The 23313-nt window shown below is 43.5% G+C and overlaps 1 protein-coding gene across 3 annotated transcripts in view; it reads right to left on the bottom strand.

The window, feature by feature from the left end:
* Positions 1 to 913: 913 nt before the first annotated feature.
* The window catches only part of ARHGEF12 (Rho guanine nucleotide exchange factor 12), a 254728-nt gene continuing 232328 nt past the window's right edge, over positions 914 to 23313 (bottom strand). For all 3 annotated transcript variants that reach the window (XM_040325540.1, XM_040325541.1, XM_040325542.1), the window contains 2 exons: positions 21618 to 21687; positions 914 to 2698 (listed from right to left, as the gene is read on the bottom strand). In XM_040325540.1, the coding sequence (XP_040181474.1) occupies positions 2667 to 2698; positions 21618 to 21687 (102 nt within the window). In that variant the 3' untranslated portion in view covers positions 914 to 2666. The remainder of the gene's footprint in view (positions 2699 to 21617; positions 21688 to 23313) is intronic.

The raw sequence follows: 23313 nt of genomic DNA, 5'->3' as shown, positions 1-23313 counted from the left end.
GGGCGCAAGTTCTTTCTGAATATGGAACTTGCGCCCTAAGTTACGGCGGCGTAATGTATCCGAGATACGTTACGCCCGCCGATAGATACGCAATTGTATCTGAATCCGGGCCACAGAGTTTACTACCACTTTAAACTTGAATACAAATACGCTCTATATGGGCGTTTTTTCCCTGCCAATGGAACTGTTTTTTTTCTAAGACCGGGGTGCGAGGACCCTTAAAATGGCCTAAAAGCAGCTCCCTACAGAAAAGGAATTGTACCCACTTTGGTTGGCAGCCCCTCAGATCTTCACAAGCTAAGCTGGATAATGTATTGATCATGCAACAGTTCCAGATGTGTTGAATGTCTCGTCCTGCACTGCACATGTGGTTCCATTAACCAGCTCCCACATAACTACAGGACACAACAGTGACAGTCTCTCTAACACCACTACTTATATGCATTAATAAGACACATTATCAAATACCCCTTTTTTCCATGGTTGGGGATAAAAGTTAAAAAAATACATATTTATTTCTCCCTGCAACTGAGCCGATTTCATGTACATTGAAAAGATTGTGGGTCCTCGTTAATCAAAACCCTTTGAGCATGTTAAATAATTTATTAAGCAGCACATATAAACAACCACCAAAACACTTTTTTTTACCGTAACCTCTTTTTGGTAGTTTCTTTGCATAATAAATTGTAATTGCAGTTGTGAGTTCGAAGTTTGAACAGTACACATTTATTTAAAAAATGCTATTTTGAGTGTTTTGTTTCATGTCTTTCTTTAGAAAGGGATGCAATTTAAATAAAAGGTATATTTAATGATAAAAACCCTCCTACAGTACTCCGAGTATTGTCATCTTAGGGCAAAGACAAAAACAGACATGAAATAAAAGATATGAAATAAAAAGACATGAAAAAGTTAGTCATGATTCTGTAAGCTTGTTTATTATCAGAATATTATCATACGTCCCATGCTCCCATCCCACATCCTCAATGTGAGATGTCCAAGAAATATTCCAATCCAGAATCATAAAAATTTAGGAGCTATAATTCATAAAATAACTAAGTCAAATACATACATTTGGATAATTATATAGTTTACACACCCATCCACAATCATTAAAACACAGAGTATGAATGTTAATATGGCCTTACTTGAAAATAATACTCCCAAATCTTGTCTTAAACCAATGTTAAGAGTAAATTACTCATGTACAATAGGAATATATCTGGAAGAATTTTCTTTTTTTCTTCTTTTTTTTTTTAAATACAAATACATACAGAAAAGGATGCAGAAAACTCCCTTTAATGGGAACACAGCTTAAAAAGAGCTGTGATTAACCTGTCCTAAAAGTGCAAAGGCGCATCCCTAGACTGCTTCCTGATCCAGCAATGTCAATGGGGAAGAACAACAGAGCTTTCTACAGAGTTAGTGTAAATTGGCAATGGTATGTGGACAAAAGCACCACCATTGCTATACAACTGGCTGGTAATGAAAGGGCGAAGTTGGTGGAGATCTTCGTGCCCAGATAAAAAACAAAAAAAACATACTTCTGAAGCTTTGTTCATTTGTGCTGGTGCTATGAATGGATTCAAATGCAAAATAATGTAGTGATTGCAGGCTCGCATTTACAGTCTGAACATGCTGCATGTTCATGCTGGCACCAGAGTTAAAACGATTGTCTACATAAATCAGAGTCCACGTGGTGTAAAGTATGGTTGATCGTGATCTATGGAAGGAAGTCGTGTTGAGAGCAGCAAAAAAAAAAATCTGTCAGTAATTGGCACAGAACACTGATTATTAGTGAAGACCAGCACAAAGCACCCTCCACTAGCGAGAAGATGCAAGCTTCCCAATCTCCAACACTTTGGTCATGCGGGAAGTTTTAGGAGAGCTTTTAGAGGAACAGTCTGGCAGTCTCAGTAAGGTGGCAGTACAGCTGGAAAACACAGCAAGCTGAGGTTCTGAAGCTCTGGTCCTTACATGCAAGGGAAAATAGGGGATATGGGGGCTTGTGTATACATAAAGATCTCAGCACCGTCAGTGCAAATACAGAGGCAGACACACAGGCAACATTATTACTGGCCCTAAATATTATTTGTTTTACTGGTGTCTGCCTCAAGTGTGCATTGCTAGCTCAGTAGTGTTTTTGGCAACCTGCATTAATGTTTTTGGAGAACAAGAATCTAAACACCATATGGCGCATAACTATTTATTTATTTATGGCTTATTTCCTCATGTAGATGAGGAAACATGAAGACGACCAATGCCGACATGATGTTGGCCATTTGTCAGATTCATAAAAGATGAGCAATTTTCCTTCTTCACATCCAACGTACAAATTTAGCAGAAGTAGCTTGAGAAGAGGATGCTTTAATCTCACGTCTGTCTTTGTAGCTATATAACACTATCAGCAAGTAATCCAAATTTGCCTTAAATAAAGATGTCAGCTATTTATAATTTTTCTGCTGCATTTTATAAGCCAAATAATGTGTACCCTGTGTACCTACATGTGTATATTTAGCATATATGATGATCATGAGATGGGGAGGACTAGCCGTCTTTGTCTGCAGGGGGTGCCCAAAGTATAAGTATTTGTGAGATGTTAGTGGGCTGCAGGCAGATCCCTCCATTCAGCTGGAATCTCATGGACCAGAGCTCAGGAGACTTCAGGTTCAACCTTTGTCTGTAGGAAGCATTGCGATATCTGTGGACAGAAAAACAAAACATAATTACTGAAAGAGTAAAATTAATTGAGATGCTTAAAATATTAAAATGCATACATTAAATAGCACACCTTTCTAAACACGTACAGCTGTGAAAGAGTGCGAACCATTAAACATTTTCTGGTCACCTGTATGAATGGATCCTAAATTATTCTATGATCTTACAAAAAAGCAATTGAGAGAATAATTGAAGACCTTTAGCAATGACGCAAAGGAAAGGCGAGTATATGCTAAGGTGAGGGGGATTAAAATCTAATTGAAACCTCATGCCATTTGATCGCTTTATAATACTATATATAGATTTTTTTTTCCTGGTTATTAGAGGGGCGGTTCACACTTGTGCGATGCAGGAGCCCTGCGAATCGACTGCGGTTTCCGGCATCACACCCGACTCACACGGCAGTTCACACTGCCATATGCAAACTATGTGTTAATACATTAATGACACACATTCTGGTGCGGACCAAAAAAAGGGTCCTGTACGAGTTTAGTCCGAATGCAATGCGATATCAGCCATACTATCTGTATGGCCAAAATCCCAAGACATTGCATGTGATTTGCACTGCAGTGCGAATCACATGCAATCTCGCACCACGCGGCAGTGTGACCCGGCCCTCAAACTGCTGCTTCCTGCACTTCTCCCCAATGCTCTGTACTGGCAGAGCTAAGCAACACCACACCCCCTCAGCACAAGCTTTCTCACACAGATTTGTACTGCAAAGAAGGGATGGGGGTATGTCAGACCAGATCTGTTATTTCAAGGGTTCCTCCACGTTAAAAAGGTTGAGAAAGGGCTGGTGTAGAGCATCTTATAATAATTTATTCATTTTCAGAATGTATGTTTGTGTGGCATGTCACAATACAAAGTTCAGGCTGTGATCTGTTGATGCCAAATGGCATACTCTTTAAAAGGCACAGTCCCTGCCCTTAGCCATGCCCACTGACGCATTTCACCCAGGTTAGGCTTAATCCCAAAGGTGACCTAATTTAACAGGTTGATAAAATTGATTATCTCGCTACAATGGCAGGTAGAAGCACCCCCCCAAAGTTAACAAAACTGTAGACAGTGTGTGCAAGCGCCCGACATCATTCGCAGGCACGTTTTCCCGATTCCTTAAAAAAAAATTTAACCTGTAAAAAAAATTTGCATTTGTTATTTTTTTTGTAAAGATGAACCTAGTCTTTAACCACTTAAGGACCGCCTAATGCCGATATACGTCGGCATAATAGCACGGCTGGGCACAGGCACGCACCTGTACGTCGCATTTAAGAGCCCAGCCGTGGGTCGCACGCGCGACCTGGTCTGAAGCTCTGCGCTCGTGGGACCCGATCGCCGCCGGTGTCCCGCGATCGGGTCACAGGAGCTGAAGAACGGGGAGAGCTGTGTGTAGACACCCCTTCCCCGTTCTCTGTGGCAGTGTCACTGATCGTCTGTTCCCTGTTATAGGGAACGGCGATCAGTGACATCACACCTACAGCCACGCCCCCTACAGTAAGAATCACTCCCTTAGGGCACACTTAGACTTAGCGAAGGCTGGCCCATGTAGTCTGATCCAATAGAGCTATGGTAGCTCAAATTGCTGTAAAAGTAATGCTAGCTCTGATAGAAATGTGTCACAACACAGTGCATCACAGTTTTCTGCATATGGGGCTGTGTAACCGCAGACTAGCAAGGATGCCCATGGTGATCCATGTCCACAGCCAAAATAGCTTACAATGGTCATGTGAGCATCAGAATTGGTCCATGGGACAATGAAAGAAGGTAGCATGGTCTTATGAATTCAAGAATGGTTTGAGGAACAAGGAGTTTGAAGTGTTGACTCTCCAAATTCTCCAGATTTAAGTCAAATCGAGTGTCTGTAGGATGTGCTGGAAAAACAAGTCCGATCCATGGAGGCCCCACCTCGCAACTTACAGGACTTGATTTGTGAATGACAGCTTGATGCCACATACCACACAGCATACATTTAGAGGTATAGTGAAGTCCATGACTCAATGGTTGGTGCCAATATACCAAGGCTACAATATACAGTGCCTTAAAAAGGTATTCATACCCCTTGAAAATTTCTAAAAAAAATCATGTTACTCTACCAAACACAAATGTATTTTATTGTGATTTCATGTGATCGAAAAACACACACACACACACACACACACACACACACACACACACACACAGTGGCACATAATTGTGAAGTGGAAGGAAAATTATAAATGGTTTAAAAAAAAAAAAAAAAAATATCTGATCTGAAAAGTGTGGCATTCATTTGTATTCAGCCCGCTATACTCGGATACCCCTAAGGGGGGATCGGATGAACACGGACCGTGTGTCCGTGTTCATCCGATCCGCAGATGGAAGAAAAAAATAGGATTTTCTTCCGCCTGCAAAATCGGATCTTTGCGGAAGCGGGTGATTACGGGTGTCAGCGGATGTTCATCCGCTGACATCCGCAATTACATAGGGACCAATGTATGTCCCGTTTTCATCCGCAAATGGATGGATGAAAATGCGGACATACAATCCGCACATGTGAAAGGGGCCTAACTAAATCCTAGTGAAACCAATTGCCTTCAGAAGTCACCTAATTAGTAAATAGAGTCCATATGTGTGCAATTTAATCTTGGTATAAATACAGTTGTTTTGTGAAGCCCTCAGAGGTTTGTTAGAGAAACTTTGTGAACAAACAGCATCATAAAAGGCCAAGTAACACACCAGACATGTCAGATAAAGTTGTGGAGAAGTTTAAAGCAGGGTTAGGTTATATAAAAAAAAAAAAAAACATCAAGCTTTGAACATCTCACAAAAGCACTGTTCAAGCCATCATCCGTAAATGGAGAGTATGGCACAACTGAAAACCTACCAAGACAAGGCTGTCTATCTGGGCAATGAGAACATTAACCACTTCCGGACCGCCGCATGTACATTTACGTCGGCAGAATGGCACGGACAGGCACATCAACGTACCTGTATGTGCCTGCCTAGACGTGGGTCGGGGGTCCGATCGGGACCCCCCCCCCCCCGTACATGCGGCGGTTCACGTGGCTTCAGGAGCGATCCGGGACGAGGGCGCGGCTATAACGAATAGCCGCCCCCTCGCGATCGCTCCCCGGAGCTGAAGAACGGGGAGAGCCGTATGTAAACACGGCTTCCCCGTGCTTCACTGTGGCAGCTGCATCGATCGAGTGATCCCTTTTATAGGGAGACTCGATCGATGACGTCAGACCTACAGCCACACCCCCCTACAGTTGTAAAAACACACTAGGTGAACCCTAACTCCTACAGCGCCCCCTGTGGTTACCTCCCAAACTGCGACTGTCATTTTCACAATAAACAATGCAATTTAAATGCATTTTTTGCTGTGAAAATGACAATGGTCCCAAAAATGTGTCAAAATTGTCCGAAGTGTCCGCAGTCACGAAAAAAAATCACTGATCGCCGCCAATAGTAGTAAAAAAAAAAAAAATAATAATAAAACCATCCCCTATTTTGTAAACGCTATAAATTTTGCGCAAACCAATCGATAAACGCTTATTGCGATTTTTTTTAACCAAAAAACTGAGGAAAAAAAAATCATGTATAAATGTTTTTGGGGGATATTTATTATAGCAAAAAGTAAAAAATATTGCATTTTTTTCAAAATTGTCGCTCTATTTTTGTTTATAGCGCAAAAAATAAAAAACGCAGAGGTGATCAAATACCACCAAAAGAAAGCTCTATTTGTGGGGAAAAAAGGACACCAATTTTGTTTGGGAGCCACATTGCACGACCGCGCAATTGTCTGTTAAAGCGACGCAGTGCCGAATTGTAAAAACCCCTTGGGTCATTTAGCAGAATATTGGTCCGGTCCTTAAGTGGTTAATCAGAGAAGCAGCAAAGAGGCCCATTGTAACTCTGGAGGAGCTGCAGAGATCCACAGCTCAGGTAAGATAATCTGTCCACAGGACAATCATTAGTTGTGCACTTCACAAATCTATAAATGGCCTTTTATGGAAGAGTGGCAAGAAGAAAGCCATTGTTAAAAGAAAGCCATAAGAGGTCCCGTTTGCAGTTTGTGAGAAGCTTTGTGGGGGACACAGCAAACATGAAAGAAAACACATGCAAACAAACCACCAATTAAAAGTAAGTGAATCAGCACTCATGAACATCAGATGAAATATAGAATGGTAATACACTGATAAATGCAAAAAATAAAGTCCATATAACAGTTGTGCCCATACGTTTACATACCCTGGCAGAATTGATGATTCCTTGCCCATTTTTCAGAGATTATGAATGATAACACAAAAACTTTTCTTTCACTCATGGTTAATAATGAATGGCTTCAGCCAAACACTAATCAACTGTGTTTACCCTCTTTAAATCTTAACGGCAACAGAAACTACCCAGATGACCCTGATCAAAAGTTTACATACCACAGTTCTTAATACCGTGTATTACCCCCTTTAACATCAACGACAGCTTGAAGGTCTTTTGTGGTATTTGTGGATGAGGCTCTATCTTCTCAGATGGTAAAGCTGCCCATTCCTCTTGGCAAAAAGCCTCTAGTTCCTGTAAATTCTTGGGCTGCCTTGCATGAACTGCACGTTTGAGATCTCCCCAAAGTGGCTCAATGATATTGAGGTCAGGAGACAGATGGCCACTCCAGAACCTTCACTTTATTCTGCTGTAGCCAATGACAGGTCGTTGGCCTGGTGTTTTGGATCATTGTCACGTTGCAATGTCCAAGTATGTCCCATGTGCAGCTTCCTGGCTGATGAATGCAAATATTCCTCCAGTATATTTTAACATACTGCATTCATCTTGCCCACAATTTTGACCAAATTTCCTGTGTCTTTGTAGCTCACACATCCCCAAAACATCAGTGATCCACCTACATGTTTCACAATAGGAAGGGTGTAACTTTCATCATAGGCCTTGTTGACGCCCCAAATGTGAGTTTATGGCTGTGGCCAAAAAGCACAATTTTGATTTTATCACTCCAAATGACTTTGTGCCAGAAGGTTTAAGGTTGGCCTTTGTGCTGTTTGGGGTATTCTAAGCAGGATACTTTGTGGCATTTGCATTAGTAATGGCTTTCTTCTGGTGACTCGACCATGCAGTACATCTTTCTTCAAGTGCCTCCTTATTGTGCATCGTGAAACAGCCAGGCCACATGTTTTCAGAGTCCTGTATTTCACCTGAAGTTATTTGTGGGTTTTTCTTTGAATCCCGAACAATTTTCCTGGCAGGTGTGACTGAAATTTTAGTTGGTCTACCTGACTATGGTTTGGTTTCAACAGAACCCCTCATTTTCCACTTCTTTATTAGAGTTGGAACACTGCCGATTGTCAATCTCAATTCCTTGGATATCTTTTTAAATCCCTTTCCTGTTTTTTACAGTTCAACTACCTTTTCCCGCAGATCCTTTGACAATTCTTTTGCTTTTCCCATGACTCAGAACCCAGAAATGTCAGTGCAGCACTGGATGAAAGATGCAAGGGTCTGTCAGGAGTCCAGAAACTCATTGACCTTGTATACACACACACACACTAATTACAAGCAAACAGATCACAGATGAGGATGGTTACCTTTAATAGCTATTCAAAACCCTTTGTGTCAACTTGTGTGCATTTTATCAGGCCAAAATCACCAGGGCATGTAAACTTTTGATCAGGGCAATTTGGATAGTTTCTGTTGCCATGATTTAAAGAGTAAACAGTTTATTGATAAATGGCTTTCGCCAAACACCAACCATGAGTAAAATAAACGTTTTTGTGTTATCATTCATATTCTCTGAAAAATGGCCAATAAATCTAATTCTACCAGGGTATGTAAACTTATGAGTACAACTGTAGTCCATATACAGCTCCCTCCCTAGATCATTTGCGTCTTTGCAGCTCACAGTGGCTTGTGAGGCCTGTGAGGCAAATACAGGGCAATCTTAGAAGATAACCTGTTAGAGTTTGCAAAAGACTTGAGAATTGGCAGAGGTTTACCTTTCAGAAGGAACCCAACCCTAAACATACAGCCAGAGTTACAATGTGTGATACATTTGCCTATATGTCTCAGTTTACTGCTCCCTGCTTGCCATATGGGTAGAGGTAGAAAGGAATTTCATGTGTGATTCATTCCTCTGACAGGTTATTGACGTGCTAATGTCCCCTCACTATTCTAAACGTTAATTGATCTATTGTGTTGTGTAAAGAAGATCTGTGTTTACCCTTAAAAGATGTGTATTGTATCATCAGGCTAAATGATTAGAGAAGTAGTAATTAACTCCAGTGATGTCTTTATCTAAAGAAACGTGTCTGCGGGGTCGGCTCCGACTTGTCTCCTATAATCTGTATGGGAAACCCCACTGTGTGAGGGGGGGCGTTCCTAACAGGCTGTAACCACATATAAGCTGAGTTTTTGTGTCAATAAAGTGTCTTGGTTCCAGCATCCAGTCTTGACTCATGTGTGGGGAATCCTGTGATGTTCTTGTATGGAGAGGAGGGAATGCTTGACGGGGATATCATACCGATAACTTCACAAATTGGTTGGCAGCAGCGGGATCTTCCCTTCTACTCCTTCACACCCGGATTCCAAGCAGACACTGGAAGAACTACTGGAAGGATTGCTAGCAACAAAACCAAGCGGGTCATCATAGCGGAATCAATGGAGATAGACCAGGAGGACGGGATTGCAGCAACGCCAGCAGTACAAGAGATGGATACACCAGTGATTCAGGAGGAGGAATCGCCAGCCAACAAGCTAATGAGAGAGAAGCTAGCGTGGTTCGGCCCGAACCCAACGCCGGATGTGGTGCTGAAAGTGATGGACCTGTTAGCGGAGGAGGCTAAACAAATAAGGGACGCAGAACTACAGAAGGATAAACAAATAAGGGACGCAGAACTACAGTTAAAACTGGCAGCAGTCCAACAAGCAGCCGCACCTTCTCCGAACAGTGAGTACAGCACAGCAGACGCAAGGAAGATTCCGTTTAGCGCTTTTAAAGCTTTTGATGAAAAGGACTGTGAAATTGATAACTACCTGGCGGATTTTGAGCGACAATGTAACCTGCACCGAATAGCTAGAAGAGAGTGGGTTGCAATATTGTCAGGCAAACTGTCAGGCAAAGCTTCTGATGCTTTCCGGACCGTGCCAGATCAGGATATCCATAGCTACGCCCGGGTTAAAGAAGTGCTCCTGGCTCGTTATGCAGTAACCCCAGAGTCCCACCGACAGAAGTTCAGGGACTCACGCAAAACCACGAAAGACTCTTACGTGGAGTGGGCATGCCAGTTGTCCCTGTCGGCCTCTAACTGGGTTAACAGCAGCCAGGCCACCACCGCAGAGGACATTTTGCAACTAATGCTCCTGGAGCAATTTTACAATCACATCCAGACGGATGTCAAAGATTGGGTGAGAGATCGCAGGCCCATGACTCTACCAGAGGCCGCTAAGTTGGCGGATGAATATGCGGATACTCGCAAGACAAACCAGGTCACACCACGGGTACAACCTCCACGACCAACGGCGCCCTCACACCCACCAGCCGCTAGATACCAACCTCCTAACAGACCGGTGACATCTAGCCCTCGCTATCCACGCCAGGAGGACAACGAACAACGCTGCTTCCGGTGCAAACAGTTGGGTCACTTCAAGCAGAATTGCCCCATGAATGACAACACCAGGTCAAATTGGTCTCAACCTGGGTACCGCCCACCAGCAGCAGCCCATTGTGTAGACTCGGCTTGGGATCCCCAGGAGCGGGGTCGGGAAGAACCATTGGGCACCCCTTACGAAGCCCTCATGGTACAATCTGCTATTACGGACAACAGGGAACACCATTGTCAGCTGGTCATGGGCTCCAGCCCTGAGCCGGAGGGGCCCTGGAGGGAGCTGGGCAGAAAGAGGCACCGCCGGCCACCCTTCAAGAAGAAGAGGTCCTGGAAGTCATATAACCAGCGGACCTGGGAGGAGAAGAAGCGACTGGAGGAGAGGGAGTCGCAGCGGGCGTCCCAGATGCGGGCCGAGATGTTCGCCAAGGGCCCACCGGTGGCCCCTTACACCACCACCCAGTTCCGGATGATGAAGGACCACGTGGAGAGCCTGCAGGACATGAGCAAGCAGGATCTGATCCGTGAGTACATAGAGCTGGAGGAATGCATAAGCCGCATGGAGGAGGAGAACAACCACCTGAGGTCACAGCAGGCTGACCCCCCCAGGCTCCATGAACTGGAGATGGAGCTGGAGAAGCTCCAAGAGGAGAACCGGCGGCTGCGGAGGGAGCAGGGGGTGGCTGACCTTATGGGGCTCTGAGTCCCCTCTCTCCCCCCCCCCCCGGACTCTGAGCACCAGTGCTACAACAAATATAACTTTTCCTTTTTATGAATCTCCTGTGATTGTCACTTCAGAGCCATAACCTGCCCCCTCCCATAGCGGGACACCTAGACGGCGGCGCACAGACCCATTCGCTGTCTTCACACTGACTTCTGGTGACTTTGCAGATCGCACAAAGACTTGGGGACTGACCGGCGTGTGATCTGACGACCCGGTGACATACCTGAGTCTGAAGCAGTTGTCAAGGGAGGTCAGTCATGCCAAACGGAGTTAACCTCGGACTAAAAGCTCTGAACCCGTCAACCCTACTGGACCAGGGAAGGTCCAACCGGATTTGCCGGAGCAGGGAGCAAAAGGGGGGCCATTGTGATACATTTGCCTATATGTCTCAGTTTACTGCTCCCTGCTTGCCATATGGGTAGAGGTAGAAAGGAATTTCATGTGTGATTCATTCCTCTGACAGGTTATTGACGTGCTAATGTCCCCTCACTATTCTAAACGTTAATTGATCTATTGTGTTGTGTAAAGAAGATCTGTGTTTACCCTTAAAAGATGTGTATTGTATCATCAGGCTAAATGATTAGAGAAGTAGTATGTTAATTATTCTGATTGCTTCAGTGTAGTAATTAACTCCAGTGATGTCTTTATCTAAAGCAGTGGTTCTCAACCTTCTAGTGCCGTGACCCCTTAATAAAATTTCCCAAGTTGTGGGGACCCCTAAGGCCCCGTACACACGACTGGTTTTCTCGGCAGAATTTAGCCAGAAACTCGATGGGAGACGTATTCTGCCGAGAAAACCGGTCATGTGTACACTTTTCACCGAGGAAACCGACGAGGATCTGGTCGGGCCAAAAAGAGAACATGTTCTCTATTTCCTCGTTAGTCAATGGGAAAAGTTGGCTCACCGAGATCCTCGGCGGCTTCACAAGGAACTCGACGAGGAAAACTATGTGTTTTGCCCGTCGAGTTTCTTGGACGTGTGTACGGGGCCTAACAGTAAAATTATTTTCGTAGTGTAAGTTGTCAGCACCCAAGGCAAGACAAGTAATTTGCACCCCTAACCCAGGACATTTAGAGCTCCCTGAGTCCCTTCCACTCGCACAATATTAAAAACCCCTTATGGTACAGTTTAGGATGTACCTCTCTCTCTCTTTGTTCTCCTTTCTTTCCCTTTTATCTCTCTCTATTCTAATTTCTTGTTTTTTCCCCCAATCCCTCTCTCTAGTGTCTGCAGTCCCTCTGACCTCTAGTCTCTGCCCCCCACCCATGCCATGAACTGAATGGGAGGCTGTGAAGAGGCTGAGTGGGCGGCCGCGGGCTCCAGGAACAGCCCAGCTGGGCTTCCACAGGCTCCAGGGACAGCCCTACTGGGCAGCCCACGAAAGGGCTGGGAGAGTGGTACAGGCTTCAGGAACAGCCCAGGATTTGGTGACCCCTGGTAAATCTTCATTTGACCCCCATGGGGGTCCCGACCCCCAGGTTGAGAACCACTGATCTAAAGAAACGTGTCTGCAGGGTCGGCTCCGACTTGTCTCCTATAATCTGTATGGGAAACCCCACTGTGTGAGGGGGGCGTTCCTAACAGGCTGTAACCACATATAAGCTGAGTTTTTGTGTCAATAAAGTGTCTTGGTTCCAGCATCCAGTCTTGACTCATGTGTGGGGAATCCTGTGATGTTCTTGTATGGAGAGGAGGGAATGCTTGACGGGGATATCATACCGATACCGTCACACAATGGAATAGTTTAGATCAAAGCATAATTATGTGTTAGAATGTCCCAGTCAAAGTCTAGACCTAAATCCAATTGAGGATCTGTGGCAAGACTTGTAAATTGACTTGACTCTCTCCATCCAATCTGACAGAGCTTGAGTTATTTTGCACAGAAGAATGGGTAAAAACATCACTCTAGATGTGCAAAACTGGTAAAAACATACCCAAAAAGACTTGCAGCTGTAATGACAGCGAAAGTTGGTTGTACAAAATATCGACTCGGGGGGCTGAATACGAATGTAGGCCATATTTTTCAGATTTGCAAAGAATTTTGAAAACCATTTATCATTTCCCTGCCACTTTACAATAATGTGCCACTTTGTGTTGGTCTATCACATATAATCACAATAAAATACATTTATGTTTTTGGTTTTAACATGACAAAATGTGGAAAATTTCAAAAAATACGATTACTTTTTCAAGGCACTGTAGATTTAAGAAATGGTGGTATAGTTAAATATTATCACAAGTTAGAAAACAACACCACATGATCCATTTTCAAGCAATGTTTTTTTCATTCTTACAATAATTAAAATTTAGATTGCATATGCCCTACCGAGCTGAAGATTGCGGCATTGCATAAATCTTAAAGTACAACAGAGGGCAAACCTTTTTCCACTTTGGATAGAGTAACGGAGAGATATTATATGTAAGGTTTATTTGGACACCTGCCTCGTATTGTGAGGATTTCCCTTCACTTACTTCTTATAACCCAAAGAGGAAGTGTGAGAAAATCAATCACTATCAAGTGAGGGAAATCCCAGGTTGTAAAAAGAGTCACTAGAACTAGTGTTTCGTTTCATGATATCCTCATGATTCTTGTCCAGGGGACAACCCAAAATTTGGGGTTTTATTTTACTTTCGGCGATAATGGTAAACAGACTAATAGAGAGGGTGAATGTCCCCAACGAGGGCACAAAAGACAAAAACTAACAAGTGCTCTATACCATTCTGTCCAAAATGAAAAAACAGGATTTTTATAACAGCTTACCTGTAAAATCTTTTTCTTGGAGTACACCACAGGAAACAGAGCCATAATCATTACATAGTGGGTTGTATGGTCACCAGAGGTGATTGGGCACTGGCACAACCAATCAGAGACAGTTCCCCTCCATATAGCCCCTCCCATCAGGGGAGTACCTCAGTTTTGTAGCAAAGCAATAAGGTTCCCTTTAAGAAGGGGGGGGGGGACCTCTGTGCCCCGTGGTGTACTCCAAGAAAAGGATTTTACAGGTAAGCCGTTATAAAAATCCTATTTTCTTCATCGCACACCACGGGACACAGAGCCATAATCATTACATAATGGGACGTCCAAAAGCAATGCCCTATTTGAAGGGGGGGAGACACAGATCAAGCAGACCACCATGGACAAGGTCTATACTGCAGCCTGCAGCAAACGGCGGCATTCCTCATGTCCCCTCACATCTCTCTGATAAAATTTGGAAAATGTGTGAACTGAAGACCAAGTTGCAGCCTTAGGCCTCGTACACACGACCGAACATGTCTGCTGAAACTGGTCCGCAGACCAGTTTCAGCGGACATGTTCGGTCGTCTGTACGTCCGACCGGACAATTTTCCGGCGGATCGGACAGGTTTCCAGTGGACAAATGTTTCTTAGCATGCTAAGAAACACGTCCGCTGGAAGCCTGTCCGTCGGACATGTTCGGTCGTCTGTACGACTTACCGGACATGTCCGCTCGGCCGAAAGCCCTCGCATGCGTCGAAGTGATTCGACGCATGCGTGGAAGCATTGACCTTCCAGGGTCGCCCACGTCGCCGCGTATCCTGTACGCGGGGATTTTGGTTTGATGGTGTGTACAACCATCAGACCAAAATCCGGCAGCGGACATGTCCGATGAAAACGGTCAGGCGGACCGTTTTCATCGGACAGTCCGTCCGTGTGTACGAGGCCTTACAGATCTGAGTCACCGAAGCCTGGTGGTGCACTGCCCATGAAGCACTTATCGCCCTGGTAGAGTGCGCCCTAACAGAAAAAGGAGGAGTTCTGTTCCTTAAACCATAGGCTTGAATAATAGTCTGTCGAATCCACCTGGAGATAGTGGATTTTGATGCCGCTTGTCCCTTCTGGCAAAAAAAGCAAAACATCTGTCTTGCGTATCTGAGCGGTTGCCTGCAGATACATCTTTACAGCTCTCACTAGATCTAGAGAGTGTAATAATTTCTCCTCCGCTGTTTGCAGATCGAGAAAAAAAGAAGGCAGGACAATATCCTGATTTAAATGAAAGGCCGACACCACCTTAGGTAAAAAGGCAGGATGGGGTCGTAATACAATTTTGTCCTTATGACAAATTAGATAAGGCTTTTTACAAGAAATAGCTGCCAATTCAGATACTCTTCTAGCCGAAGAGATAGCAATCAAGAATGCCAGTTTCCTGCCTAAAAGAATCAGCGGAATTTGACGAATAGGTTCGAAAGGTTACTTCTGCAACACTGACAGTACTAAATTCAGATCCCATGGGCATAAGGGGGAGTTGACTGTTGAATTGGTCCGCAATACCCCCTGAACAAAAGCCTGAACTAGGGAATGAGATGCCAGAGGTCTTTGAAAGAAGACTGATAGAGACGATATTTTCCCCTTGATGGTACCAAGGGCTAATTTCATATCCACCCCTAGCTCGCAAAAAGCAAGAATCCTACTTATGTCATATCTCTGAGGATTCCATTTGTTAGTTTCACACCATGAAACATATGTCTTCCAGACTCTATAGTAAATCAATCTGGAAGCTGGCTTTCTGGCATTAATAAGCGTAGAAAGTACCGGACCTGAGATCGCTCTCTTTTTCAGAATGTGGGTCTCAGCAGCCAAACCGTCAAATTGAGCTCTTGTAAGGAAGGATGGAACACTGGACCTCCACTGCCATCTTTATGATCTAGGCGTACCAAGGTCTTCTGGGCCAGCCTGGGGCCACTAAGATTACAGGAATTCCTTCCCGCTAGATCCTGCAAATCAGCCTTTGTAGTAGGGAGATTGGCGGATAGGCATAGATCAGGGAAAACTGATTCCATGACACTACCAGCCCATCCGATCTGTAGGTTAGAGGATCTCTTGTTCTGGACACAAAGTTGTCCAACTTCCTGCTGAACATGGAAGCCAGTAGGTCTACGTATGGGGTCCCCCATCTCTGGCAGATGGCCTGAAAGATCTCGGGGTGGAGAGACCACTCTCCTGGTAATATCTGCTGGCGACTCAAATAGTCTGCCTGCCAGTTCTCTACCCCTGGAATGAAAATTGCAGAAAGGCAAGGAACATGTTCTTCTGCCCATCTCGGAATGCGATTCACCTCCTTCTGGGCGCCCTGGCTTTGGGTGCCTCCTTGGTGATTGATATAAGCCAGTGCTGTAGCATTGTCGGACTGAATCCGCAACCCTGTAACCTGCTTGACCAAGTTCTGAGGGCCAAGAATACTGCCCCCAACTCCAGTAAGTTGATGGGTAGGTCCCTTTCGGCTTTGGCCCAGATTCCCTGGGCTGAAGCTTCTTCCAATACAGCTCCCCAGCCCATTAGGCTGGCATCTGTAGACACCACCTTACAGGTGATTGGGAGTAAGGATCTTCCCTTCTGCAAGTTCTTGGTCCTTAACCACCAACTGAAGTCTTGGCGCACCTGTGAGGACAGGCGCATGGGTAAATACAGAGATTGGCTCTTCCTGGTCCAGGCAGCTAAAATCTTGCCTTGAAGTAGTCTTGAATGAAATTGGGCGTAAGGGACCGCCTTGAAGGAGGCTACCATCTTTCCCAATAGCCTCATGCAAAGGCGAATGGATGGTCTCTTCTTTGCTTTGACCTTGTGCCCAGATACTCTACCCTTCTTTGGGCTTGTAGCGAGGATTTTTGTAGGTTTACCATCCATCCTAACTTCTCCAGGTATCTTATCGTAGAGGATACCGCGTGATCTAATCCTGCCACTGATTGATCTATCACAAGTAGATCGTCCAGATAGGCTGTTATCACTATGCCCTGTGCTCTGAGATTTGTTAGCAGAGGGGCTAGTACCTATGTAAATACTCGGGGTGCAGTGGACACCCCAAAGGACAGAGTAGTTTCCATTCGGAAATGGCGAATGTTCAGAAACTGATTTAGAGATCTCAGATCCAGAATGGGTCAGATGTCTCCGTTGGTTTTGGGATCACAAAGAGGTTTGAATTAAAACCTGAACCTTGCTCCATTAAGGGTACTTCTGTAATTACCCCTCGGGACAGCAAGTGATCCAATCCCTTGAAGAAGGATGCTCTTTTTTGGAGGATCTTTGGAGAGCCCTGAGCTTCGGAACTGAGAAGATGGGGGTCTCTCGAAATTCTAGCTTGTACCCTAAAGATACAATGGATACCACCCATCTGTCCTGGATTTCTGTCTGCCATACCGCTGAAAACTGACCAAGTTTTCCCCTCACTCGGCCGAGCAGGGGCACCTCTTCATGCAGAAGTTTTAGGGTTTTGCTTGTTAGCTTTAGAACCCCACTGCTTCTTGTTTCTCTGGAGCTGGTCTTCTTTTGCTTTTGTGGCTGGCTGAAAATGCCGTCGCCACTGGCTGGCGGTAGATTTACCAGAAGCCGGGGAAAGAGAACGTTTAAAACAAGGTCGCTTATTTTTTCTCTTCTCTGGTAACAGCGTAGACTTTCCGCTGAATATCTTCTGGATGTATTTCTCCAAATCTTCCCTGGAGAGCCTTTAATGAAAAGGGAAACTCGCTAGAAGCTTTTTGCATGGTACCTCTGCAGACCAATGTTTTAACCAAATGACTCTGCGCATATGCACCAACTCATAGCATCTATTGTAAAACAAGGCTTTGGGCAAATTTTCTAACAATTTGGCCTGTTCTGGAGATAATTCTTTTAGCCCATCTTTTACCTGGTCCTTGAGGACCTGACACATACCCACTGAAGCTACAACGGGTTGTGTAACTGCTCCTGCTAACAGAAAGAAAGATTTCAATAAGGATTCCAACCTTTTTTCTGAAGGGTCCTTAAACACTTGCATGTCATCCACTGGACAAGTCAGGTTTTTGTTTACACACGATATAGCTGCATCTACCGCAGGTAAACTCCACTTCTTGGTAAATTCCTCCTCCATGGGATAAAGAATTTCAAATTTCTTTGGAGGAGAAAAACACTTGTCTGGATGTAACCAGTCTGCGTAAATTAGCTTCTTTAACAATTGATAAACTGGAAACTAGTATGAACTCTGCAGAGATTTTAATGAGCCCAGGGAGGAGACCGGTGATTCAGATAATTCCGAGGAAGGCAGCCTGAATGCAGTTCGCACTGCTTCAGCATAACATTGCACCTGCGATCTTAGCATCTGAGAGGCAGAAAAGGGTTCCTCTGATACCCCTGAGCCGTCCGACTCCTCATTCCCGTCCTCTGCAGGTATTACTTCATCCTCCTCCTCTGATCTTTCTGACAGATGATCTAAAGTAAACAAAGGCGATCTGCTTCGCTTTTTGTCCCTTTGTGAGGACTTAGCGATTAAAGTCGCAATCTGCACTTCGAATCTCCCCATGTCTGCAGCAAAAGTGTCCTCAGTGACATATGCAGCCCAGGTGCCACTGGAGAAACTCCCGATAGTGGCAATGGTTCCTCCTGTATAGGCAAATCAAGGCTTACTGGGGAGAAAGGTACTGAACAGGCACGTGTAGAGCCCCCTGTCTCCGGCGGTGTTGCCTTCTTGCTCTTAGCCCCTAAACCCTTTCTAAGGGAAGACATCTTTCAAAGCAACAAGCCAAGGTACCAAGATGCATATACTACTGTGCTCAGTTTAGCAATTTACATCAAGTAAGCAACTTAAACACACCGTTTCATGCAAAGAGTAGGTGTCTCTCTTTGGTAATGCCCACCAACCACATAGAGCTTACGTGTCCCCAAGAAAAGACTGCTGCTGGCTGCTTTATGGCCCCTATCTGGGCACCATTTTTAAAAACTCGGCGTGCGCCCGCCCGCGCTTCTGCCCTTTCTCGATAAAGCGCGCCCGCGTGACCTATATTATTGGAGCGGCTCCCTGGAAACATGGAGAGCTTCCCCATGCTTTTACTGACCTCTTAACAGGTCTCCAGAAGGGGAAGAGTGGCGCCGTGTCAGCAGAGCTCTGCAGCAGAAAGCGTGCCTGTGGGTCTGACACTGTATGGAGTGAGGTAAGAAAACTCAGCTCTCCCTCCAGTGCCTCTAAAATTGTTGAAAAAGGTCCTTAAGAACAAATCTTAGGCTCGTTTTCCCTTACCTTATCCCCGCCGCAGGTTTATCTGCTGAATTTACAGACAGTACCAAACTTCACCCATCTCGACGGGTGAACCAGAGCCACTGGTTGGGCGCCCCTGAGTTACAGGGATGAGAGAAGGGTTCTTACAATGACCACCTTTTATTTACGTATATAAATCCTTTATTCCAAAGTGAAAAATTCTGCTGTAACGGTTTATAAAATATTAGCTGAAGTTTGACTTCAGTAAGTTATTGCATCTTTTTCTAGTCCATCCAAACTCCCCCCTCTCTTCCCCAGACTGACAATGCTTTTGTCCAAAGGTTTCCCTGTGTTCATTCATCCAAAGTGTGAGCACTCTAATACAGGAGGTGGGTTACTGGCCAGACAGCCAGGAGAAAACAGAGGGAAAGTAGCCTTAAAAAAGGAAAAACAAAAGCAGCCACCACATCACATTTTGGGTTTAAAGTAGTAGTAAACCCTGATGGGTTTTACTTCATTTTCCCCCTGCAGAGTAAAAGCACAATGGGCTAGTATGCATCGCATACTAGCCCATTATGTGGCACTTACCTGCAAACGAAGCCTGCGATGTCCCCGCTGGTGGCCAAATCCATCTTTGCCCCTCTTCCTTCCAGGGACGCAGACTCTGTAACTGGCCAGAGTGGTGTGATGTCACTCCTACACATGCATGCGGGAGCCATCAGTCACGGCACTTGCTAGTGAAGAAACAGCATGGATGACATCATCTGTGCACTACAAGGTAAAAATCTCCCAAATGGCGCACGTTTAGGAATTTTTTACAGTTCCTATAGGTAAGCCTCATTATAGGCTTACCTATAGGTACAAGCTAGACAGAGGGCGGTTCCTTTAAAACCAATTTAACCTGATGCTTTGCCCTGCATCACTAAGGAACAGGTCATCTACTGGATTATTAGAAAAACGTGTAAAAAGCTGTATATCTAGTAAAGTTTAGCAATGTGCAAAACTAAAAACGGGACACTTATAATGCCCTCACAATAAGAAAAACAACCGTTTGTTATTTTTGGAGTTCCCTCTGTAACAAAAATGTACTAGGCTTTAATCACTTTCAACATCCCTCAGCAGGGTGACAACGCTGTTCATTCTCCAGTAAAATCAAGGGGCACAGCTGTCACTTTGTAGGCAGGGTAGTTTTTAGATGGAAAAAGTAGATTTAGAAGGACTTTAAGTAGGTTCAAAACCAATTAACGCCCAACTCTTTCTCAGCCGTTACAACTGTTATTTTTATTCTCAGGTGGAATAAAGGTTTAAACCACATGAATAGAAGCTAATCATTTGAAGCCCCCAGGTAGTGTTATATGGTTTGTCTCAACCCCTATGTCACTGTTGCTGAAAAGCTTGGTCTGCACGTAAATGTGCAAAAAATATAAAAGACCTGTAAAATAAAGAAATTAATCTAAAAAACAAAACAAAAAAATGGTAAATAACCGGTATTAACCTCATACAGTTACTGGGCTACAATATTTTTCATTATAGTGGTCTTTTTATGGGGACATCACAGCAAACTGAGGGAGAGCTAATCATGAAGCGTATAAGTACACTATAATTTTTTCTTAAGACTATGAGTTACTCAGCATTTGGTAACAAATGTATTTCGTTGAAAGTCAAAAGAGGAGCAGATTCCTCTGGAGGAAATTAGAATACTCTGTGTTAGACTGAATGTAAATACTTGACAGAGATGCGTTCAGGCATTAAATTAAAAATAGTAAGGCCGTGGGGATTTGCACTGACCTTTTGTTGGTTTTAATAACAACTCTGGCCTATTCTTTTTATCTGGTATTACGTACAGGCATACCCCACTTTTAAGTACACAATGGGGTTTATTTACTAAAGCTGGAGAGGGCAAAATCAGGCTCACTTCTGCATAAAAACCAATGAGCTTCTAACCCCAGCTTGTTCAATTAAGCTTTGGTAATAAAACCTGGAAGCTTATTGTTTTTTATGCAGAAGTGAGCCTGATTTTGCACTTTCCAGCTTTAGTAAATAAGCCCCATTGTGTACTTAAAAAAGTGGGGTATGCCTGTACTCTCTTGCCTTAACCCAGTTATCTAGCTAGCATTGACAGAACTACCACCATTGCAGGCTATATGTCGGTTAAAAGGCTAGATATGCAAGTGAAAGTTAAAGATGAGAGTCAGGACTTCAGTATTATTACGAATTATGTACATTCTACTTCTTATGTGCATACTGAGAAGTGTACATCACTAGCTGCCTGCTTTTCGTCTATGCAAATAGACTGCACTGATTACTAGACAACTGTCAGTGCAGGCCCAAACACACTGTAGTAGAGATCCACTCTACTAAAGTCTCAATTTGCTGCCAATAGTCTATATAACCAATAATATGTATACAAATGAAAGAATAAACCATCCACTACTTCTAGATATAGGTTAATAAATACTACAGAAATCCAAACATGACAAAGATCATTTTTTTTTTAATAAGCGGACGCAAAAATGTATTTGTTCCAGCAACGTTCTGAAATCTTTTTCTGAAAAATAAGCATTGTCCTTGATGTAGAAGATAAAAGAGCACAAAGAAACAAAAAGGTACAGTTAACTTTTGTCATATCATACCTGGATCTTCCTCCAGAAGGCCTGATGCAGCCAGTTTGCTTCGGAGTGCATGATAATAATTTTCAAGTCCCTGCAACAGATAAAGCAATGTAAAAAGAGATCAGGTTTAGGAAGAAAAGATTCTGGCACTTCAATAAATTGTGTACTCTGGCCAAAAGCATATAAATATGTTGTCCCCAAACCTTCCTAAGTGCAAGAAAGCAGACGTGTAAGAAATTAGATGAGGAAATGTAATAACTATGGTGCTGAGAAAGAGGTGTTTAACACATTCTTATCACACAGCAGTTGCTTGATTACAAATGAAACCATTACCTGCATGTGTTAGAACAGCTAGAACAAATTAATATTCTCTATACATTATAATACTATACTCTATACATTATGACACTGTGAATAAATGGTTTCTATAGGAACAAAAATAATGAGTAAAGCTATTCCCACCTATATACTACACAGTTACATTAGTGAATTAAAATCCTCAGCTTTTGCAAATGCAATTCTGTAAAATTTGGTCATATGCGTCACCCAACAGCATATATTATCAATATCATGGACTACTTTTATCATGACCTAACCTCGATCTAATGTTCCAAGTATCAGACAAAACCTGTGCTGGATTTCCTGTGGGCAGGATTCAGGCAACTCCTGTCCACCTTTGTTAAAGATGTCCCAAACGGATATTGGAGTGAGAAAATGTTCAATATAGTCTTTAAGGTTAAGTTTACTTGGCATCCTTTTTCCTGCATCTTGGGCTGTAGTATCTATCAAACTCGATAAAAGAGACTGATCTAACTATATGTTAATGTAAAACACATTTATTGGTCAGAAAGTAATGCCCTCCTATCCATATAGGCAAAAGCTCAACTCTGTCACACATGTTGGAAAGTACGGAGCAAAAGGGTTTTGTGTGGGATTCTAGCAGTGCCAAAAGTCATAGAAAACAACATTACATATAAAACAAATTAAGTTTATTAACAAAAATAAAAAAAATGTGTCAATAAAAATACTTTAGTATTTTTATTGAACCCATTTTTTTTTATTTTTGTGAATAAACTTAACCACTTAAGCCCCGGACCTTTAGGCAGCTAAAAGCCCAGGCCAGGTTTTGCGATTCGGCACTGCATCGCTTTAACAGACAATTGCGCAGTCGTGCGACGTGGCTCCCAAACAAAATTGACGTCCTTTTTTTCCCACAAATAGAGCTTTCTTTTGGTGGTATTTGATCACCTCTGTGGTTTTTATTTTTTGCGCTATAAACAAAAATAGAGCGACAATTTTGAAAAAAATGCTATATTTTTTACTTTTTGCTATAATAAATATCCCCCAAAAACATATCTAACATTTTTTTTTCCTCAAAGGAAAGGCAGGGACGTACATGTACGCCCATCTGCCTGTACGGGCCATTCTGTGGACGTACATATACATGCAGCGGTCGTTAAGCGGTTAATTTGTTTTATATGTAATGACGTTTATGACTTTTGGCACCACTATAATTTCACACAATTCCCTGTTGCTCCATATATACTCAATAGGGATGAGGTATAACACTGTCACCCAAATGCTACCCAATGTGACATGTTGGAAAGGTTAACATGCCTTCCTTAGATAAAATTTGAACTGACTGGTTAAAATTTCCCTGATCTCGTACCAGTGGGACAATTAAGTAGTGCACACTTGTCAATGTATGGCCTCAAAT

The sequence above is a fragment of the Rana temporaria genome, chromosome 10 (genome assembly GCF_905171775.1).
Source record: "Rana temporaria chromosome 10, aRanTem1.1, whole genome shotgun sequence".
Lineage (NCBI taxonomy): Eukaryota > Metazoa > Chordata > Amphibia > Anura > Ranidae > Rana > Rana temporaria.
Note: the sequence above shows the minus strand (reverse complement) of the source record. Positions and strands in the feature narration are given on the sequence as shown.